The sequence below is a fragment of the Artibeus jamaicensis genome, unplaced genomic scaffold (genome assembly GCF_021234435.1).
Source record: "Artibeus jamaicensis isolate MK-2021 breed Jamaican fruit bat unplaced genomic scaffold, CSHL_Jam_final contig_3243, whole genome shotgun sequence".
Lineage (NCBI taxonomy): Eukaryota > Metazoa > Chordata > Mammalia > Chiroptera > Phyllostomidae > Artibeus > Artibeus jamaicensis.
This window is the reverse complement of record NW_026521766.1, coordinates 971,772-992,724: the sequence shown is the minus strand read 5'-3', so window position 1 is coordinate 992,724 and position 20,953 is coordinate 971,772. Positions and strand designations below refer to the sequence as shown.

At 39.7% G+C, this 20,953-nt stretch overlaps 1 protein-coding gene across 1 annotated transcript in view; it reads right to left on the bottom strand.

Moving 5' to 3' along the window:
• The window catches only part of LOC119047244 (uncharacterized), a 110,284-nt gene that overhangs the window by 49,728 nt on the left and 39,603 nt on the right, over positions 1–20,953 (bottom strand). The window contains exons 7-8 of the mRNA XM_037142638.2: positions 13,354–13,464; positions 4,318–4,496 (exon numbers count right to left, since the gene is read on the bottom strand). Coding sequence (XP_036998533.2) covers positions 4,318–4,496; positions 13,354–13,464 — 290 coding nt within the window. The remainder of the gene's footprint in view (positions 1–4,317; positions 4,497–13,353; positions 13,465–20,953) is intronic.

Below are 20,953 nucleotides of genomic sequence, written 5' to 3'. Positions count from 1 at the left end.
GGACTGAGGGTAGTCTTCAGTGCTGGGATTAGTGCCCTGTCCTTCTAACAGACACAAAATTGCAGACATGGCAGATGACAGAGAGAGACTATAAGGGATCCTGATAATGGATGGAATTTAGTGTCTTTCACAGGCAAGTGTTGACTGGTGGTCTTTGAATACTGTTTACACTTTTCCAATTCACATTAAAAAATTGTTTCTTTCTCAAATCTATAAAGACCAGACTTCTCTTGCCAAAGTTTCCAGTAATCTCACTTCACCCTATCTCTTTATCATCTGCTCCCTTTTCAGTAAATGATACCTTATCCAACAAGTTACTTTTGCTAGAAACTTCAAAGTCCTCCTTAATTGCCAATTATCTCTCCATCTTTACCACATTGAATCTGTTGCTAAGTCCTGCTGATCTCTGCTTTTAACTGTGTCTGGAGGTCTGTTCTCTTAGCCTCATTCTCCCCACCCTGGTCCAGGCCACTTTCCCCATTGCCTACACTATGGCCTTAGCTTTCTAGCTGGTATTTTCATTCCACTCATCCCCCCAGTTTCTTCTTTACATAATGGTCAGAATCATGTTTTGAAAATTCCCTTGACTAAGATATGTTGGGTGGCTTTCTACTGCAATTAGAAGAACATCCAAGAATCCTGTCATGGCCCAGGGCCCAGAGTTGCCTCACCCCGTCTTCTTTCCTGCTTCCCCCACACACTCCGAGTTAGCCACACTGGGCCTTCTCTGAGTTCCTTACACTTCCCAAGCTTTTTTTTCAGCACAGGGACTTCGCACATGCTGTCTCTTCTTCCTGGAGAATGCTCATCCCAACTTTGTCTGGCTAACTTTTATTCAATGCCCAGGCCTCAGTGGAAATGTTATATCTTCAATAAGAAATCCACCAAAGACTTCTTCTTCTCCTAATTTATACTAGACCCTCCATTTTACTCATGTGCCAGTTGTCAACTTATTGCTTCTGAGCTCCAATTCACCCCTCAATATATGCTCTGCAACAATGGATGGAGCCCTGCACAGTGAGTGTGGTGTTAAGCTCAGTAGAGGGCGGTAGAGGAACATTTCAGGAGGAAGGGGAACCCCTGCTGTTTCCAGGTGTTCCAGGTTAGTCTGCAGTGTGGGCCTGTGGACATTTGGGGGTGCTGTGTCCCAGCCATGCACTCAGAACATGCTGTCCCTAGAGACCTTGCAGCCCCATTGTGGCCTGGTGATCGCCTTCCTGTGACCCTTCCCATGTGGACATCCCTGCCAGCCCTGGGACCCTGATTCCTCTGTGCACCTCCCCTCTCCCTTGGGTTTGTCTGCCCACATCACTATCTTCTAGACAGGGCCTTCCAGACAGGGCAGCTTGTGCTCCCAGCCTCCTGCTACGCAGGCATCCCCACTCCTCCTCCACACCCATGCACCAGCTTTCAGCTTTCAATTCACTTGTCTCATCCATGCTCCAAAGTGTTGCTTCTTCTCTGCCCTGTGACTGCAGCCTGGCTCTGACCCAGCAAACCAGTGAGCTGCTCTGCCATCCGGGGGATTTAACTACATTTCCCAAGGAGATCTGCATTCTCGAGAGGGATTTCCTTTTCCTGTCCCTGATCAGGTCTCTCCCTTGGTACCACAGAGTTTCTTACAGCAGGTAGTTGTTCTTTTATTACAGTTTAATAACACTTTCCATTAGATTTCACTTGTTCAAATCACTAAGGGTTGCATCTGTGGGATCCAGATCACTACAAGTCTCTTCTATTCTGTAATTTTTTGTATGTACCAACTATAATCGCATATTTATTTGTGAGCCCATTTCCTGAGATCAGTCTCTTCTGTGGAACCATAAGCACAAACAGGGCAGGCACACTGTCTGTTTCTTTGCATGTGTGTGTTCCCAGCACTTAGCATAATGCCTGGCTCATAAAAAGCACTCAATACATATTTGTTGCATGAATAAACACTGTATGGCTGAGTTAATTTTCTGCTAATTTATTCTGTTATGTTCTTATTATGCCCCATTAATCTTTCTCAGTTACTGCTATCTATTCTAAAGATCAGGCATAATGTATTCTGGAATTTGTAGCACCAGAGGGATCTGATTTGGGCCCTTTATAAACAAAAATAAAGCTGTATTTTTCTATTTTACCATGGGCGATGATGATCCCAACTAGAGTTACTCAAAAGAGTTTTTCCTTAGCTGTGTCAAAACTTACTAGAAGATCCACATTTCTTTTCCAAGGAGGACTAGAAGCAGTTTTAAAAATCTATTTAAATTACCACTGCTATACCACCATATGACTAATTTTTCCCATAAATTCTACCCCAGGATTCGTAAATTCAAATCCCCACAGGGCCTAGTGGGTAATTTAAATGACCAGGCTCAGTGTAAGCAGGTGAGGGGAGTAGGGATTACGGCAGGTCGGGTAGCACATGCTTCACCTGAATGCATTTAATTAAAGAATTTATAAAAACACTGTGCAAGCCAAACATAACATCTGCAGGCAGCACAGTCCCAGGATTGCCACCTGGCGAACCCAGACCTGAGGCGCTGGTGCCAGGAACCATTCTTACTTTCAGGAACAGGCAGGAAGTTTAAAATATGGGGTGCTTGACATAAGGGTGCTTTCATGTATTCGTTTGTTGAGGAGGCCATTAAAGAAAAGATAGCATCCACTGATATCACTACATCATAAGAAGAAGCAAAAATTATCACCAAAAGGTAGAAGGAACACAATCTCGGGATAAAGAATCATGAAAGAAAAATTGGCAAGCTTGTGTTATTGTTTTTTTCTTCTGGCTATATAGAAATAGACTCAGGTTACAGATCAGTTCTATCATAACTGCCTTTAAAGCTTAAAAAAGAACACCCAGTTTCCAGGACCCCTCCTGGGGGTCAGGGGGAAGGAGAGGGTTTGCGTGTATACTTCGGTAAAACTCTTCAGGGGCCTCTGAAGCATATTCAGATTGGAAATGTCTGGTCTGTTCCACTTTAATGCACAGAGTACTGAGAAGTAGGCTGGACCATCAACTCATCTTGATTACAGAGAATCCTGTTTTCCTGCACTGGAGGGAGACAAAGTTTTTGCAAAGTAGCTGCACAGCTCGCATTGGCATGAAAGGCAGGCAGACACTTCCTAGTCTATGTCACATATGAGTGATTAATGATCTTGGAAGAGCCAGTCTTCACAGTGATTCAATATGCAAAATGATTCCGCATTAAAAAAATACATTGATTTCTATATTGACATATTCCTTTCCTTGTTCTAGAAAAGAATTAGATCATTAGAAATATACATATATATCACACAAAAAGGAGCTTAATATTAATCAACTAGGGCAATATAAAATAAAGGCAGAAATAATAAGATTGTACCATGAACAACCCAAACTTCTGTTCGTAACACTTATTAACAGCAGGTCACAAACATGTGGCCCGGAGTGAAGCCAACAGAGTGGGGACGGCAGGAAGCGGCGGGGGCCAGGTCGAACTGGGCAGTTCACACGGTCCCTGGAACAGGGAGTCACTAATTAACTTCCCCCAAATGTTGTTAAGAAAATTTTCAAGAGAAGTTGGAAATGGGGATTGCTATGTCAAGTGTCTGAATTTTAAGTTTGTATCAGATTAAAGTCATTAAACACTGTATTGCCTGGGGCTAAGAAAACACTTCTGCTGACAAGACAGGGCTTCCCGTTGTCGTCTGGATCGCACACAGCCACCTGAAGAGCTTTCCCCAGACCTGCAGGCCCAGGCCCCACGCCAGGCTTACGGAATGAGAAACACCTGGGCGGAGGACTGAGCTTGCATCATTTGAGAAGATTCCCCAGAAGATCCCAACCTTTACCTATAGTTAGAAACCACTGAGCTGATGAAATCTGGGAAATGAAACAGGGTATTCCAGGCGGCTCCTCGGGTGCTCTGCTTCAGAAGCCTTGCTGACATCAGCTGCTGTAACCTAGGAAACAGAGCCGGGGCACTGCGGTCCGGGGGGATGTTCACTGCATTTTGCCTTCGCCCACCTTCATTTCTCTGGGGTACTTCATATGGGGTTTGGTTCTTATTTTCCTGGCTTTGATGAGGACGTTTTCACGGAGGAATAAATGAAAATAGGAATAAACGAGATAGAAACTTATGCCAACCTTCATTTATGCAGCTGCAGAGAAAATAAATTACAGTTCTCCGAAACTCTGAAGAAGGAAAATTTCTTTAGAAGTCACAGAATGGAAAACTGTTTCCAGAATTCTACTACCTTGCAAGACAGTACTTTGCTAATGGACTGACCGCACTTCCAAATGTTTCTTGTTCTTAAGCACTGCCACCCCGCCACCTCCCCTCAACTTACCTTCTTGTGTCTGTAGTAGTGGAGGCAGCCGTCATGCTTCAGCACAAACCACCTCTTCCTCCAGCCCTTCACGAACCCCGAGTGCGTTCTCTTGTGCAGGTAGCCGCGGCAGGCGGGCCCCGGCGTGTTGGGGCAGCGGCTGATGTCAGATCCCACCACCAGAGTCAAGATGTCCGGGCCTAGAGGGATGAATTGGGGATCATTTGGGGGCTGACTCTTTTAATTGACCGGAGGATTATTGCTTTTCAAAAACAAGCGGATGAAAAAAAGGTTATAGTGTTCATAAATGGAAAACATGAAAGAGAATCCTACCATTGGAGTGAACCAGGGTTCTTTAGTACTTTGACCCCTCCTGTTGACAAGGAAAATGAAAGCTGAGGATGTAAAGTGGCTCTTTGGGGGCCCCACAGCTCATAAGGGTTTGCATCAGGGGGACCCAGGCTTCCTGACTTCTGGCACAGAATCCTCTCTGTTCTGCCACCTGGCCTCGTTGGGTCTGATTGTGAACCACTCATGTCTGTTCTTTCTTTCTGTCTATAATAATGCCAGGAAAACCTTTAACATAATTCGATTTATACCCTAGGAACGAAGATAGGTGGTGTTTGGCTTTCCTATCTCAAATTTTTTTCAGTTTTATTTTTTTTAATTTTTAAAAAGATCTTTTATTGATTATGCTATTACATTTGTTCTATTTCCCCCTTCATTCCCCTCCACCCTGCACACCCCTGCCCCCACCATCCCCCCCTCTAGTTTATGACCATGCATCTCAGGTTCTTTAGATTCCCTACTTCCCATACTATTCTTACCCTCCCCCTATCTATTTTCTACCTACTGTCTATGCTACTTATTTTCTGTACCTTCTCCCCCCTTCTCCTTCTCCCACTCCTCTGTTGCTATCTCAATTTTATTCAATGAGCCTCTTTGACCTGGGTCCAAGGGAGGATCTAAACCAATGCTAATATATTGTGTTGCCAATATTATCTCTGATCAAAATCAATTACAAACCTTTGACCTTGGAAGTAGCTGGGAATTCTAGCACAGCTGAGGCAAGTATTTTTTATCCTTTTTTTCTTGCTACCCAAATCAGTGCTGAGGTTTGGACCCTGAACTTCCAGGTGCTCGTCTTCTGCTTCTCAGAGAGCTTTCCTTGGAGCTTGGACCTCCTTTCCTATGGGATCAGTATGGTGCACAGCTCGGGGGAGACTGTCCCTGCTCCTGGTAATACGAGGTCACTGTTTACTAACTGCGCTTTGATGCTGCTGGTGTGGACACAGACTTGCATCATGAGCCTACCTCTTGATGCCTCAAGAAAATTCTCTGAATGTCATTCCGAGAGACAGCAACCCTGAGGTGCTTTGAAGACTGCAAATGGGGTATGGCTTCATTTACAATTCCTCTGAGAGGCAGGCCACCTCCCTGAAGGGGGACGTTTGGCCTTGGCTGCGCTGACTTCATCATAATGTCTGACATTGAGATTACCAATCTGTTTAGAGCTGTCTATGGAAATGGGGGTCAGTGAGGAGACTCCTCTTACATGAATGACAAGCTCCAACCCAAGGGATCATTCCTGGCCAAGCCACATGGCCTTGAAAATAAAGATTTGTCCCAGAAAGGCTGACACAGTCTTAACTTTAGCAGCATGCAAAACACTTTGGTAATTAAATAACTCTGTATGTCAAGATAATTCTTCATTGCCATGTAAATACATTTTAATTTATTGAACTGCCCTTAAGCTCCTGTCAAAAACACATCCCAGGAAAAATGAGAAGCGGTGCTCCAGATTGACCGACGACCGCAAACATCTTTGTCTTTGGACTTCAGTCCTCAAAGAACTGCACTCCCGCAGTTGACACATCTGCCGACGTATTTATGTACCGCTGAAGAGGCCCGCCCTTTGAGGTCATGTCCCTCTTGCTTACACACACTGCATGTGGGTTTCTCTGATATGGACCAGGCTAAGCTGGAGTTTCAGCTGGTCATACACAGGGCTTGGTGCACCAGAGAATTCTCTCTGGGACAAGGGACAAGGTGGTCCTACTGCCACATGGTGTCATTGTACTAAAGGAAAGGTTTTCATGTTCAGAGTCAGGACGTGATGCTGATGCAAAGGGAGTTGCTGAGTTCCCAACAGCCGGTGGGTGATGGTGGTGTTACCCCCTTTGCAGGTTCCATCGGGGGCCAGGAGCACCTGGGCATTCGCAGACACTGTAGGCTTTAGATGTTATCTTCACATTAGATTATTTGCATTGTCATTGTGGCACGTGTGTGTTCGTGTATGGAAATAACTCAATGTACAAACAATGAAAACCTCCTGGTTTTGTTATTATTTATCTATTAGTTTATCGGGATCCTACACATATTGAAGTGGCCTGGTTCACTGCTTCTCATACTAAACGTAGCTGCTCCTCACCCAATGCATCTCCTCACTCAGCAAGTCTGGGGTGAGGCCTGAGACTTTGTATCTGTGCAAGCTCTCGGGTGATGTCAGGCCACAGTTTGAGCAGCAAGTCCCCAGGCTTCTCTCAGTTGCTGAGATGCTCTGCTCATAAACATAATTTTATTACCAACAACCATGCTCCATTCTTTCTTTGATTGTGATTTAATTTGCCCTGTATGCTTGCATTTCCGGCCCCAGTATTAAGCAACCACAAACTTATTAGTTTTTCCACCCCTTCCTTCTTTCTCTAAGTCTCTGTTCACCCTGGAGAAAAATCACACACAACCGCTGCCTTCCTCTGTGGGCCATCCCAGAAATCTTGCTTGCTTCTAGTGGGTGGGTGGGTGGGAGGCTGTGGGAAGGCTAATGGCTTGAGGTGAAAGAGCCAAGAGAACTATTCATTTCATTAGATGAGGATCTGAAAATCACGTCTTTAACAAACATGGTTCTTAGGTGATGACGTCCTTAAAAAGAGAGGCTCTGGCAGCAGACTCTTATTCCCTCTCACTTTGGCCTAGAATTTCGGAAGTCAGGAGTTTGGGCTGAGGTTATTTACAGCTACAGCAGAGAGGAAAATGGTTTCTTTTTCAAATTCACACTTTCTCCTCGGATCACTGTCTCCTCATTATGCCACCAATCTTAAACTGTGTCAGGGTCGCACCTCCGCTGTCAGACAAACGCCACGGCCCTCACAGGCATGGGAGGAAAATGTGCCAGACGCGCGCCGGCCCTCGGGGCTACGAGGTGGACCAGCACTGGTTCGGCGGCGGAGACCCCGCTGGCCCTGCTGTCTGGTTTCTAGTCAAGCCTGCCGGAGTGAAGCAAAGGGGCCCTCACAGGCTCAAAGGACTTCCAGGTTGATTAAGTTTTATCGTTTTCCTTTCCTTTGCTTCTTTTCAGCATTTTTCCTTGATGATTAAATCTTCTACTTGAGCCTGCAAGTAACTAGCTCAATAAAAACCCAAAATAGAACGTATGAGGGACTTAGTTAAATAAAGATTCACATGGAATGATGGTCATTCCCAGTGTGAATACTTTCTTAAATTTCTTTTGGGTTTCTCATCAGCAAAATTAAGGTAATGTGTACAGATGGGTGTGACTAGTAGTATTTTTAATAGAATTATTGTTCAATTATCTTTATGTTATATAACAATGTTCTGTAACATATACGATATTACTATATTATTCTATTATTATTATTGAATGGAATTATTATTTCAATAGATTTATTGAAAACTTGACCTTGTAACATATGGTGGATCCTCTTTCTAACCCGAATCCAGGGAGATATGCTAACACCTGCAGTGGAAGCTAACAAAATAGACTCCTAGTCTTGTGGCTGTAACCTTTGGGCCCCGCCTCCACGCTGCTGGGCTGTGCACTGATGCTGAGCTGGCTGTGAAAGAATCCCCAGGGAGGACTGATTAAAATTACAAATGTGCAGGCCATCACCAGGAATTCTGTATTTAAAAGAGTGTTTCTGGTGAGTCTGACATACTGTTAGATTTAAGATGAAATGTTTTGAGGAAAGTGATTTCATGTTTATAAATCTAAATCAGGCAAGTAGCAACCAGTAGTATAACAGAATTTTACCGAAGTTTAAAATACAAGGGAATGAAACCGTACAGAAATATCCAGCAGTCAAACTGATATTAGCTAGACTTTTAAGAAGTTTAGGCAGATACAAAAGACAAGTGGAAACATTTAGATTTTTAAACAAGTTCTTATTAGATACTTCGTAAATATGTATTTCACGACCTCTGTACATCAGATGAATTTAACAAAAGGCTCTATCAGTTGTTTCATGATTATTGCCTTCTTCATATAAGTTGGTGACTTTCTTTCCCAAAAAGGACACTTAGGAGCTTGTTTCAAAATCTGTACATTCCAGAAACACCCTGACCAATTAATGGGCTTACTAACAAAATTGTGTGTGTAAAGCACTACATTAAACTAACTTAATCTTGTTAATTTTCCCCTTCTTCTTTCTCTCTTTTAGCTTCTTCTTGCAGACCCACTGTATCTCAGCTGTCACCGTTTTGTCTTTTGTTTTTGCCATCCTTCACAATGACTGACCACAACATTTCAGAATGTATAAGGAGCTAAAATTGTGTGTGGCTGGGTCCCCGTTCAGGAGGTATTACTCATCTGTTGCTCTTGACCTCAGGTGCTGACTGCCCAGCCCATCAGAACACTCAGGATATGGCACACAATTGTCTTCAGAAGGCAGCTTCCTTTTGTTTTGTTTTGTTTCACTTCATTTTCTCCCCCTATTCCTGATTTTCCTCACACATTGTACTCCCCAGGACAGGCACTCATAGAAGATGTTTGGTATAGGACTGTTGGCACACCCTTTCATGCATGTAATTTTTTAGTTTACACACATGATATTATGCTAATATCTCAATCCATATTTGTCCTTTTTTTAATGCAAAACCATTGTTTAAAGGATCTATCCATGGTGCTGGCTAAATGCACACCTCCTTTATTGTTCCAAAATGTGACATAAAGGTCCAAGTACATATTCATTATTGGTTACCCAGAGTCCCCCTAAATATTCTCTGCCACACAGAACGTTGCATTGAATGTCACTGTGTTTGTCCTCTCAACAGCTCCTTGGGCGTGTAGACCCAGAAGTGCCATTTGCTAGGACAAAGGACTTACCAGATGTTGCAGATTGCTCTCTGAAATGTTTATAGCCCGAGAAGAGTGCACCAGGATTCTTATTTCTTCACATCCTTACCAAAGTAGGCTATCATCTGATTTATAACTTTTCCTTCTAATCTGGTGGATGTAAAGTGTCATCTTGTTGTTAATTTGCATTTCTCTGGTCACTAACAAAGTTATTCTCCTACAATTTATTTTACTGACAATATATTTGTAACTTAAAAATTGTGGTATTTAATACATCTGAAGTCCACTTTTGTATGGTATAAAGTATAAGGCATCATGTAGGAAGGTATAAATCCATACGATTTACAGTTCAGTATAGAAATGATGTACTAGAAATATTTGTCCTTTCCCCATGGTTTTGTAGCGGTACATTTATCATAGGTCAAGCTTTAATAAATACTTAGTGCCCTTCTAAGCTTTCTAATTTATTCCATCCCACTGGTCTATTTCTGTGACAATACCACTTTTTATTTATTATTATCATGGTTTGGTCATATACCTAAATATCTGGTATGAAAAGTTCCTTCGCCACTGCTTGCCCTATTTGTAAATGATGTGGCCATTTGTAGACATTTCCTCTTCCACACTTATTTTAGGATAAGTTTGACCAGCCACTCAATTATTCTTAATAAAATGTTATTATTAATTTTGGAAGAATTAAGATCTTTACAATATTTTTCCACCTATGAAGATATTATACACCTTTAGTTACTCATATCTTCTTTTATGCACTTTGGTTGAGTTGTACATATTTTTTCATAAAGTTCTTATGCATCCCTTGTTAAGTTAATTCTTTTCTACCTTGTAGTTTTTTGTTATTGCTACTCACATATTACTCTTCTTTGTTTTTATAAGAAGAACTTGGCTTGGTCAATATTTCTCTAATTGGTTCTAAACATTGGTCTACTGAGTTTTTGTGATTATATAATCTGAAAATAATAATGGTTTTGTTTTTTCCTTCTGGACCATACACATTTATTTCTCTTTCTTGTGTTATTGGATGTCAGGATGTTTGATATTATGATAAACAGAGGTTGCTAAAACTGACATTATTCTTCTCAATCTCAAAAGAAGTATGCCCAAAGTTTCTCTATTAAATGTGTTGCTGTTGTTGTATTTTTTATATACCTTTTCTCTTCATGGTTAGATTTTTGATAGATGGGCTTTATGAAGTTATGGAATGAACCTTCTAGTCCCACTATTTAGAGAACTTTAAATATGTACATACATACATGTATATTTGCTGAACTTTATTACATGTTTTTTGTCCTATGATGAGAGTCATGTGACTCTAATCATATTTAGACTTTAATCTATTAAATATGATGAATTATGTTAAAATATTTTCTTATGATAAGCCATCTTTATTTAGGGATTAAATGCCACTTGTTTATAATGTATTATATGTAATTTGAATAAATGGCTTGATTGAGGTATCTACTATTTGTTCTTAGAATTTATGTATCTATACACTTCTTAAGTAAAATGGACATATTAATACATATGGACATCATTATGTATGGACATATCCTATACTTATCTGGTTCTAGAATCAAAGTTATAGTAGTCTCATAAAATAGTTGAGAAGCATTCACTCTTTCCTATTTTCTGAAAAAAACTCTACAGAATAAGATAAATTTCATCTATAGAGTGACTAGTATCCTGAGCTTTTGAATGGTAATTAAAGTAGGATGGAAATGAGGGAGAGGTGAAATGGTCTTTTTGTTTATAAATATATTTTTTATGGTCTGTACAGATTTTCTATTTATATTAGCACTTACTTTGGCCCCATAAATGCTTTTGAAAAATGGTTTTATTTGTCTAGTTTTCCAACTTGTTTTAGTATAGTTGTTCAAAGTATTGTTTTAAAAACTATTCTAATATTTTTATTTCCTTGTTTATTCTTTATTTTGTTTACTTGAAATTTTTTCTTTTTATTATTTCTTAGTCTTAGGGATGTACAGATTAAGCCTGAGAAAGAAATAATCATTTTCCTAATCCAGCTGTGCTGAAGGGCCACACTGATGTTTCCCACTGACTGTCCATGACAGGGGCTGCTGTTATCTGGCTTTCAGAGGTGGGGAATTGGCCCTTGATGGGGGAGGAGAACCCTAAAAAGTGGTGTCTCAGCTATGCCCTATATGAGTGCTTAGCCCTCTTCAGCTGCTGGCTGCAGAGCCCACGCTTCCTGACTTCTACAATGGCATTGTTTGCTCAGATGTCTCTTATTGTCCTCACTTTAGAACCTTAGATTTATAATTTGCTTTTCTGCTTCTAAGGCATCTCCACTGTTGGGTTTGAGAAGGATTGGCAAAGACACAGGGAGGCTTCCTGAGAGTCAGTGTCCTTTCTTGGGGAAAGGAGGTCAAGGTGTGGCAGAAGCCAGATGATAGCAGCAGAGAAATCCATCCTGCAAATAGCTTCCAGTAGCAGCACAAGAGAGGGCATTAAGTTTAGCTCTTCTCTCAGTATCAATGTTAGTTCATCATCTTTTGGAAATCTGAAAGCCCTCTATTCAAGTTTTAGAGATATTTTCTACTTTCTATGAACTAATATAGAGAGGCTGAATGGTTCAGTGTTTATAAAGAATATTCAGCTTCTTGGGGGAAAATAAAAGAAGTGCAAATATTACTAAAATCAGGCTTTATTTAACTCAAAAAATTGGGAAAATAATTATTTTCCTAAAGAACCTAAGAACAGGTAAATCCCAAAGTAAGGGGATGAAATTCCCATATTGTATGAGATACTTCCAATTCATCAGTAGTATCATTGCCATATTATCTTAACTTCTCATCTGTGCTGCACATGGGGTAAATATTCACTTAGGACTTATAAAAAGTTGTGCAGGTGCTAACTGATAGCATCCTTGGATTCCTGGTGCACCTAGTACATGATAAATCCTACAGAGCAGCCAAACACTAAGCTAAATTCTTTCCTTAAAAAAGCCCAGAATAGCTTATCAGTACACAACATTTGTTGGTGACTTTCTTGTCCTGGTCTGTTCTAGATAAATCTGTTACTGTCGCTAACCCCCAAGCCTAATGAAATCATGAGAAATGGCAAGTGATGCCTTCGCTCATCAAGTAGCACCTGTGGCCTATCTCAGATGCACACATTTTAATGTTCCACTTCCTGATGATATGCTTCAGAGACAGGGAGGTATGCACACAGCTTTTGGGAGGCACTGAATAGGACACCTCACCAGGTTAACACCATGATGTATATTTTTAGGTCTGTGGGAGATGAGTATTTGTGACATGGTCCCATGGAAGTAACTTGTTCTGCAGAGATGAAGATGGTATTAGCTTTGCCACAAAATTTAATGGGAATGGACACAGGGGTACAGAGCATGTATTATTGTTCTCGTGATGGTTCTATCCCCTGAAGAATTGCTTTAAGGGCAGGCTTCCTGTGGCCCCAGGAGAATCCATAGGAGTTTTAACTAGTAATTTTTTCCTTCTTTTTTTAACATTAAAACTCCAAGTCTCTTAACTTTAAGAATGGATGGAAAGAAAGAAAAAAAGGAAGAAAGAAAGAGAGAAAGGAAAAAAGAGGCAGCAGAGAGAGGTCGAGAAAACAGAAAAGATGAAAGAGAATTCTTGTAAAGAAAATATCATTACAATGCTATTTTTCATGACAAGGACTTTGAAGAAATATTTTGGTATTAAATAAAGCACATTTTGCTTACTACCATTTTCTGGTTTCACTCTGTGGCTGGCCATCGATACAGAAGGAACGTGGGGTAGAAATGTGATTGAATTCCTACAACAAGTCATGTTGATGTCAAGGTATTAAAGGGAGCTTCAGGAGAGAAAAGCAGTTATACCCATTGTGCAGTCGCCCCTTCCACCTGTTCAAACTCCCTGGTGAATTGCGGCTCTCTGCTTCTTTAGACGAGCTGCAGGCTCTGGAGCTAGCCCACCTACCTTTCCTTGCAAGGTGCACCGCTTCTGCATGCTCCACACTGGTGACCTCGGTGCCATTGATAGCCAGCACCACATCTCCAATCTGGAGCCCGGCTTCCTCAGCGGCGCTGTCTGTAAGTAGATAGACAACAAGGGTCTCATTGAGGCAGGGTCCCAAATTGAGTTCCCCGCTGTTTGTCCTCTTTGTAAAAAGCGCTTTCTCTAAAGGGCCTTTCTTTCCAGCTTTAAACAATTGACTATGTCATTAATAAGAAGGAAAATGCTGTCCTTGAAGCCTCCCTTTCATTTCCAGGACCCGGTTTCTTTGCACATTCAGCCAGGCAGCTACGTGGCCTCTTTGCAATATAATAGCAGCTGCTCAGAAACTCAATCTATTCATCCACCAGAAGGTTGAACGGCCAGTTCTCATTCCTTCATTGCTGCTAGGTCTCTTTGTAACCCTGAGAAAATCACTTAACCTCAATATCTTCATCTAGGAAAAGGGGGGATGGGGGCAGAGCTTCTCTGTAGGATTGTTGAGGGGACAAGTAATTGAAATACTTATGAAGTTGTGGCAAAAACAGATCTCAGAGTAGTCGGAGAAAAAAGAAAAAAAAGAAATAAAGAGCTGCTTTTACTTTTATTGTATAGGCTCCTTTCTGAGAAAGAAAACCAAAAATAGCTTAAGCCTTTGGATTTAGGCTTTGGAAGGTGGGGAGGACCTTTCCAGCAGCTATTTATTTTAACCCCTGGTTTTCTCGTATCCATGCTTACTGTAACATACCTAATATTTTCTGTGGGTAAAAAAAAGATATAATAAGCCATGTGAAGGTTAATTCATTTTAATAAGGTCTCCCACGTATTTAACCAAGATTCTTTCTGCAGAAGTTTAAATCTCTTTTTCTTTTCCACTTCATTTGGAAGTCATTTCTTTTTTCTCAGATCTCAGTGCTGGATGCATGTGTGTTGTTCATGGATGTGCAGAGCATTGTGCAGAAATATCAAGTATTGTGTAGAATGTCAGTAACCTTCTCAGAGATTTCCAGTCTTACAGTGTGACTCAACCGGTGAGGTAACATGACTTTGAATATTTTTAGTCATGACCACAATTTGTCTTTTTATATTAGTAGGGAGGGCCTTCTCCACTTGGATAAGCAATGGCTGATCAATGTACAAAGGTAAGAGAAGAATAGTACTTGTTGTTTCTATTCACTTATATGATATCATCCTTACCACGAACTAAAGTCTCATGGTATGGGTTGATCATTTAAATGAATTTCTCCATAGTTTTAAAGGACTCAGAGGATTTGCTTACATCAACACCTTCTGAATAAAATTAAAATATGACAATATGGGTCCAGAAGTGACTTTTTATAATTTTTTTGTATTCCCCATTGTACTAAATACTGCCTTACGTATAATAAATAGTCTTTCATTAAGTCCATATTGAATGGATGACTAAATAAATAACTGATCCCCAAATTATACCCTCCACAGGTTTAAGATTCCACTGGGGATGAAATGATGTGCACAATCAAGAAGAAAAGTAACATGCAATACATGGTGAGTGGCAAATTTAAAGTAAACAATAGGTATTGTAAAACTTCAGTAAAGGGAATTCTCACTCCAATTTGAAGTGGTTAAGAAGTGCTTCCAAGATGAAGAGGAACTTGGTCAGACCTTGGTGAATAAATAAATTCTCACAATGGAGGGTAATGAAGAGGGTAGCATGGCAAAGACTGCTGGGTGTTTGGAAAACTAATTCCTCTTCCATCTGAGCTCACAGCTGGGCAGCTTTTCTCAGACTCTCTTGCAATTAGACAGGCAATGTGATTGAGTTCTAGACATTAGAATATAGATTAAAGTGATGTATGCCCCTTCTAGGCTGGGTCCATAAAAACATCCCATGGACCACCCTTCATATTCTTTTCCCATTGACTTGCTGGATCCAGATAACTTCAAGGGTTCTAGGGGAGAATACACTAAAGAAAGAAACAAACAAAAAGAAAAAAACAAAACTAAAATAAAAAACCCTTGGATATTGAAATATTATGTGGGTCAAAGCCAGCATCCGAAGAAGATCTGTGCTGGACTATAAAAATGAGTGACTGATGAGCTTTTGCTGTCTTAAGCCATTCATATATTTGTGTTACCAAAGCTAATATAGCCTCAATCATCACGTCAAGAAAGAAAAATTTTCTGAGCAAAAGTGCACAGCATAATCATTTAAGACATGCCAAAAAGTCAGTGACTCAGATAAACTGCAGCAGAGGTTGTGGGTGGGAGGGGTGAGTGGGGAGGAGAGGACTGAAGAGTTAGCCAGTGTGTAAAGGGTCTTCCATGCGAAGATGAGGAATTTGTCCCTGATCCTTCAACAATAGAGAGCCATTAAAAGTTTGTGAACAGAAAATGGGTTTGCAGTGGTTTTGGAAGATTAATTTAGAGTAGGGTGAGATTAAGATAAGCAGATCAGCAAGGATATTATTGTCAGGATACAGTCCTGTAATATGACTCTGGAAATGAACGGAAGGTATAAAATGCTGTCATAAAGTACTTCACTGCACTTATCTGCATGTCTGCCTTTGTACCTCCAATGGACTAATAACATCTCATGGGCAAGTAAAATTTCTTATTTACTTATTTATTTTTCGTGCTAGCATAATCTCTGGCATATCTTTTAAAAAGTTGGCTAAATATCTGTATTAACTTTTTTTTTGTAATACTGAAATAACCATGGATGAGAAAATTAAAAATTTCCATTAGGTTTATAGAAAAAAATATCTTTGACACCTAGGCTATGTTATGGGCCTGAAAAAATGGATGCGGAATTTATAAAGAAAAGGGCAAGTGTATGGAGAGAAATGTGGAGCAGCGAAGACAAAACCTTAACAATTCCCTGTGGGAAGGGGAGGAAAAGAGGAACCAAAGGGGAGCATAATGAAGGAGCAGATGGGTCCCAGAGAGCACGGAAGTGAGAGTATAAGATCAACGAAAGAAGAGAATTTCTACAGTGACACCACAGAAATTTCCAAAATAACATTTTAAATCCTAATCTATACAAGAAGGCAAGAACAAGAATTGAGGAAAAGCAATTAAACCTGGAGATGAAGAAGTAAATGATAATTAAAGAACTTTAAGTGGAAGACAGATGTTTGACCTACTTATGCTGGTCAGCACATGCTCACTAACTGACCAGATAAAGTCCTAAAGTCAGTGGTCCAAGTGTCCAGGAACAGGTTTTCTCTCCCAAGTCAACTTTGTCTTTAATCAATAATCTGTGATGTAAAAACTCCAGTAGAGAAGTAATTCATTTTCAACACCTCTGAGGTTTAACCCACATGCCGTGTATTTCACCCCCTTCAAGTATATTTCTGGAGTCCTGTAATCACCACTGCAATCTTACATTAGAACACCCTTGTTTCCCTGGACAGAAACCCCCTGACCAGTAGCTGTCCCTCTATTTTCTCTGACCTCTTGGCTCACCACTAATCTATTTTTCCCCTCTGTGGACTTGCCTATTGTGGATGTTTCCTATAAATAAAACCATATAATATGTAGTCTTTTTATGTTTGGTTTAACTTATTTGGCAAAGTATTTTTAAGATTCACCCATGTGGTAGCATATATTACATTCCTTTTAAATGTTGAATTGATATTTTATTGTAAGGATATAAACTATTTTGTTGATTGATCATCAGTGAATGGAAATTTGCACTGTTTTCACTTTTTAAATAAATAATGCTGCTATGAAAACTTGTGAGCAAGTTTGCTTGTGGATATTGTTTCCCTGGTCTTAGGTGTGTACCTAGTGGTGGAATTGTGACTCCAATGGCAATTCTGCATTTAACTTTTTGAGAAGCAGTCCAACTGTGTTCCAAACAGCATTGTATAAATGTTCTGGATTTCTCCACATTCTTTCTAATACTTGTTATTTTTGATTTTTTTTATTATAGCCACTCCCGTGAGTGTGAGTGAAGTGGTATTTCACTGTGGTTTTTATTTGCACTTCTCTGTTGAGTACTGAACATGTTTAATGTGTGTATTGGCTATGAGTATATTTTCTTTGGAGAAATGTCTACTCAAATCCTTTACTCATTTAAAAACTGCGTTATAGTATTTACGAGCATGAAAACAATTCCTGTTTTTAAAGTAATTATCTCTGAAGTGCAACTCTTCTTTATAGTTTACTTTATTGTTTTTAGCTTTAATTATAGAGGGTACTAATTGTGTTCTATTTTCTAATGTGGCCTAGAAATTCTCCCTTTATCTACTTAACTATGGTAGAAATTTGAGGCGCTAGGACATCTTGGAGGAGGGAGCTACTTCAAAGTGACCCTGTGACTCACCACACAGATGGCTGCCCTACTTGGTCTTGGGAACATAGGAAAGCATGCATCCTACATTGCACAGGAAGGAATCAGATGATAGAAAAACAAGACCGTAATTTTCTGTTTGTTTCCTCAAAAGGATACTTGAGTCTGTAGTTGCGTGTTTATAATAAAGAGTTAAATGCTGAGCTACTTCATCCTTTCATGCATATTTACACATAATACAGAATCTGAAAACCTTATAATTAAAAAGGGGCCCGCCCTTTTCATTTAAAAAATGCACTATAACAGTAGCATTTTAAATTCTAGAGCTTCCAGAAACACGGGCCTGTCCATAATTTCTTCTATGGTCTGCCCACCCCTAAATGTATAGTTTCCTTGGAACATCTGGTTCTTTTGTTTATGCCAACAGATCTCACAAACATTTGGGCTTTCATAGAAAATCTTCATGCAAATGCCAGCTGAGTGTGGGCAATTAAGTTATGTAAGCTGCAAGCAAGTTCCCTCTCTGTATACTTATGGATAATCATTTCCATCCCACCTACATGTCTCCCGCTTTATCCTTTTATCTTCAGTGTGTAATTAAGCCTCTCTAGTGCTTCCAGAACAATGTTCTGTGGTGCGAATGAGATTCTCAGAAGTGCTGAAAATATGTGTAATTTTAAAGCCCCTCAACCACTCATTTAGTAGATTTGACTAGACAATGGGTTTCAGAGGTTGTTCTTCAGCATCGAGAAATACATTTTTAAAAGGAGAAGTAGACTCAGCCGCTACATGAATCCCTGCCAGGGCAGCACTTTCTGATATTGAATAAAATCCTAGGTTAACTATGTATTTTACCATTTCTGCTACAATAGACATGCTTCAGCTTTTCCTATTACAAAACCTCCTAAGTACAAAGTCATTGCAGTGCAAATAATTTTATTTGTTTCACTTTTGAATAGATGAGGTACAGTTAATTTTCAGCTGAATGGTTACAAAGATATAAAAAATTGGAGAAATCATAACATTTTATTAAATTGCATTTAGTTGTTTTATCTAGAATGACAGGCACACAAAATTTGTCAAGGTTTTGGATATTTTGGAAAAATCTGCCAAACTTATAAAGTCAGACCTATTGGAATTTCTTAGAAAAGAAGGGCAGTCGTTTATCTTATTTCTTTGCTTATGACTAATTTTTCAAAATAAGAAGCAGAAAGAGGAGAGTAGGGAAAAGGAAAAAGGAAAGAGAAGAGAAAAATGGCAAGAGGAGGAAGGGGAGAAAAGAAAGTGGAGTGGTAAGGTGTGAAACATCCATGAATACATTCCCCATGAATAAACATTTATTTCCTTAAAGCTCAATGTATTTTACAAACATAGGAAAGAATGAGAACCCTCTTTATGATAAGAGTTGACTGTCTTTGTGTCTATAAAGAAATAATTAACCCACAATTGTTTTCCATTGTTGTTAATCTGAAGGGCACTAGTAACATTGATCCTGGACAAAATTTGGAATCTTTATCTTTTGTCACCCAAGTTCTATCATCATGTTTCTCTTTTCCTATCCTTCCCCTTCTGGTCTGGAGTCCACTCTTCCACCTCCACATCCCACCAACATTTGGGTGAACTCCCTTCCCATGCCCTTCCCTTAGCAAGAGGATTATTTGTTAAATCATCATTTATATATTTGATTGACTGATTAAACTTTAATTGAAACTTATTCACATCAAAGTAAAAATATATCCATGCATATGCATTTTAATAATCTAAGTCAGACTGAAATAGAGAACAAGGGGACAGTGACCAGAGGGGAGAGGGAATGGAATTTAAGGGGAAAAAGGGGGAGGGATTTGGAGGAACAAGTATGAAGGACACAGGGATGAGAACTAAGGAGGGTGGAAATGGGAGGGAGGTGGGAGCACGGGGCGGGGTGGGCTGGGATGGGAGAAACAGACAGAAAACTGTACTTGAAAAATAAGTAAATAAAAAAATTAAAGACAAAAAAATAATCTAAGTCAGAATAAAGGCTTTTTCCCTGGATGAAAGAATTTTCAGCTAAATAATTTGGCCATTTGATTTTCTATAAGTATTTTAGAATCTAACTGGAAAAAATGACCACAAAAGCAAAAGCTAAAACACCTAATTTTCTAGAGTTTTAGTTGAGATTAATTACAGATCAATTTAAGGAAGAATCGACATCTTTAAATATTAAGATTTATAAATGATGCAGTTGTTTTTTCTGCCATTAATTTAGGCATTCTTCCCTTTTATTTTTATTTATTTTTTATTGTTGTGAAATTACAGCAGTCCCCATTTTCACCCCATTGCTCTCCCCCATCCTAGGTGTTCTTAAGTTTCTTTCTATATAAGGACTGACCTTCAATTGGAAAAGGAGGAAGGAGGAACAGATAAAAACGTGAGTACATTTGAAGGTATAGAGGTGGGATTTCTGATGAATAGAAAATGGAGATGAGAGACTCTGAAGAACATAATCCAAGCTTACAAGACTGAGACAGGCTCAAGCTGGGGAGAGGAGAGAAACTCAAGATTGGATAAGAATTCAGCAATTTCTATTATTACACTAGACTGACCTGTAGTTCTATAATTATTAGATTGCACTTAACCTTTAATGAGAAAACAACAATGCTTTTATGGTCTAAGAGAGACTACAAGAAATTAAGATCCATTCTAGAACTCACCCGCAGCACAGAAAAAAGAATCTTCAAGGTAAGCTTAATGGAGAATACTGAGAAAACATTATTTTATATAATACACTGATTGAACCCTGTTCAACCATAACTATTAGATATCTGAGTCAGTTCTACTGTATAGTTAAGAAGAGCTGATATGATTTTGAATGTATTGAATACATTATTCTTAGCAATTGAGAATAAACTAGGTCTATTTAAGTCATGCAAATGCAAAAGCAATTCTTTGATAAGAATAACAGGATTTTTTAAAAATGTGACTAGATGGAAGAAATATTCCATCGAGAAGAGACAAAACCACACCTTTGTATATGTGAGTGATGGTTTGTTTGTGTGACTTGTTTATTACTCTTTGGGCGCAGAGTGACACCTTGTCGGTATGACTTGAGGATATGTGTAGAGTGCCTTGAGGTCTTCTCATATCTTCTCCATCTCTTCTTGTTCTGTGGTCGCTCGGGGAAGGCATGAAAGCATTACTCTGCCCTCAGGTCCAGGGTGGGCCAGGTTTCCTACTAACAGTCTGAACAATGTGTTTCCCCCTGCATCTGGCTCATGAAACAGCTCACAGGGGTCCCCAGGGGACACTGATACACATGAGGACATTTGA